The sequence below is a fragment of the Octodon degus genome, unplaced genomic scaffold (assembly GCF_000260255.1).
Source record: "Octodon degus isolate 3935 unplaced genomic scaffold, OctDeg1.0 scaffold00201, whole genome shotgun sequence".
In the NCBI taxonomy this organism is placed as follows: domain Eukaryota; kingdom Metazoa; phylum Chordata; class Mammalia; order Rodentia; family Octodontidae; genus Octodon; species Octodon degus.
The window spans coordinates 683,596-686,043 of record NW_004524777.1 but is presented as its reverse complement, the minus strand read 5'-3'; the positions used below and the strand labels follow the sequence as shown (position 1 = coordinate 686,043).

The following is a 2,448-nucleotide window of genomic DNA, read 5'->3' as shown; positions in this document are numbered from 1 at the left end:
GCCATTCCAGTATTTATCTTATGTTTTACTCTTAGTACTTCTTTGCTATCATGAAAACTTTTTCTTAGTTCAATTGTTTTGAAACATTTAATTTTCTGAATATTGCTTAATCTTAATTTTTGTTCTAAGGTTTATACTGTATCTTTGACTTACAATTCATTTAAAAGACGTTGTATGATATTTTCTCCTAGTATTAGAAACTTTAAAAAGTATATTTCCATTTTCCGTTGACTTTAAAAAAAGAAAAAAACAGAGGTTTGTAAAAAAAAAAAAGTAAGTAAGACAAAGGATTGAGAATTTCAGCTAACCCTGGATGACTTTGAAAACTCTGGTATACAGGAAATAAACAATGAGTTTGTGCCCAACTTGATCTATATGTAGGAAATGGTCCAGAGAAAAGGATGGTTCACAGACCACAATATTTACCTCTGAACAAGGTTCTCGTCATGTCTTTGACCCTTGATCATTCTTGTCTTTCAGTTAGTAATGTAAGTTTTGTTTAGGTATGACAATAAAAAAAGGTAAGTAGCTACTATAAGAAAGACAACTCAAAGTGTAGAGGACTGAATAAGCCAGAAGCTTTTTAAAAGTAACCATGCATGCTGAGTGTCCAAGGCTAATGAAAAAGATTTGGTCCATAAATTTAACTACAGAAAATTTTCACAAGTGGTCAAGGGAATAAGATAAACTTGTCCTTTGAGAAAGTTTCTGGACTTAGAACTGGTGGCTTTTTTAGTTTCATCATCTTCTGGAATATTTTATTTAATTAAATGCCCTAAATAACTCACAGTCATCTTGTTTTTGAAATTCATCAGGAATAAAGAGTAAGAGGAATGGTGTGCAAAACAGATACATCTTTAATAATATGATTATAATGTTGCCTACATTATGTCTACTTGTTGTCCATTGCATTTCCATACTTAGGTGAAAGTAAAGGATAAATATAGCTTGTATATGGATGCCCTTGTACTCAGAAATAAGCATGACACTATTCTTAAAATGAAGAAAGAAATGATATTTGGAGACAGTTTAGTAGTCTATACAATAGCATGGGTTAGTTTCAATTGTGAGTTCATCACTGATGTTCAGTTATTACTGAAGATGTGATAATCCTACCAGTAACTTTTTTTGCTTGTAAATGACAAATGATTTCTCTAGGTAAATACCCAAAAAGAAGAAAGGGCAGGCACAAAATTTGTTTAATAAAAGCATTCCAACTGGAGAAGAGGAATAATAATAAATATAGCATGGAAAATGTATTCTGTATTTGTCACGTGATTCAGGTATTGAAATACTCATTTGTAATTCCTTGTGACAGAAAATAGTGTATGAATGGTAAAATAAAGGTTACCATGAAGTTTCTGAAAAAATGAAAAATCCTATTATGAAGAAAAGTAACATCAAAGGGTCAAAATATGTATTCTTCTCTGCTTCATGTTCAATACACTGAGCGGGTTCCACGGAGTCTGGCCACCCCATCTTTGCCTTGAAGACTGCCAGGGAGACTCAGCAGCACTGGCACTGCACCCTCTTAGCCTTACACTGGAATTCCGCTGAGCCCTGCCAACAGCTCTTGGCCTGAAGAGCGCCAGGTATATGTAACTACCACAGAGACATGCGGGAGACTTTGGGAGCACTGCTCTGAACGAATACATCATGGAGAGAGAAAACATTTGCCTGCACTGATCATCATTGGATCATTTTGAACTGTGGATTGCCCCCCTCTCCTTGATGTGGTGGAATGAACCCCACACAGCAGGAGCTTTAGTGAGACTTCTCTGCCCTCACACTCTCTTGAGAGTCTTGCTGACCTGCAAACCGCCTACCTACCTGCAAAAAATGACAAAAGGAAGGAAGAAAAGGTAATCTCAGTCCTCTAGCCAACCCAAAACAAGTCCAAGAGACAAAGTCACAGAAGAACTTGGAAATTACACACCTGAAATTTCTGAGATAAGAGCAACTGAAGTACAGTAACAACTCCATAAGGTTATGCACAAAATCAGATTAGAAATAATCTCTCACATAAAAAGGAAAATGAAAACAATCATCAAAAAATTGCTTGATATATCTAAGGCAGCCACAGATAAAAAATAGAACAAAATGGAAAAATGATGGATACATTGAATGAACAAATACAGGAAAGAACCAGAATGTATGAAACTGATTCAAACACATATCCAGAACAGTTCCACTGAAAGCTGGCAAAACCACTTGTATGAAAAGATATAATTTCAGAAGTTGAAGTCAGCATTGCAGCTAATGAGCGTGAAAGGAAAAAAACTACTAAAAATAAAAAGGAAGCAAAAATAACAGTGCTACAGCTGCAAGATATTGAAAGGAAAAATAATATATGACTAATAGGTATCAATAAAACACTTGGATACAAAGGACATAAAAGGAGTTTTTGCAGAAGAAGTAGCATAATATTTCACAAGCATGGGGAAAGAA

At 34.8% G+C, this 2,448-nt stretch overlaps 1 protein-coding gene across 1 annotated transcript in view; it reads right to left on the bottom strand.

Annotated features, from left to right (window-relative positions):
• LOC101569315 (Krueppel-like factor 4) overlaps window positions 1–448 on the bottom strand; it is an 84,512-nt gene extending 84,064 nt beyond the window's left edge. Inside the window, exon 1 of the mRNA XM_004644534.3 lies at window positions 427–448. Coding sequence (XP_004644591.1) covers window positions 427–448 — 22 coding nt within the window. The remainder of the gene's footprint in view (window positions 1–426) is intronic.
• Between the last annotated feature and the right edge of the window lie 2,000 nt (window positions 449–2,448).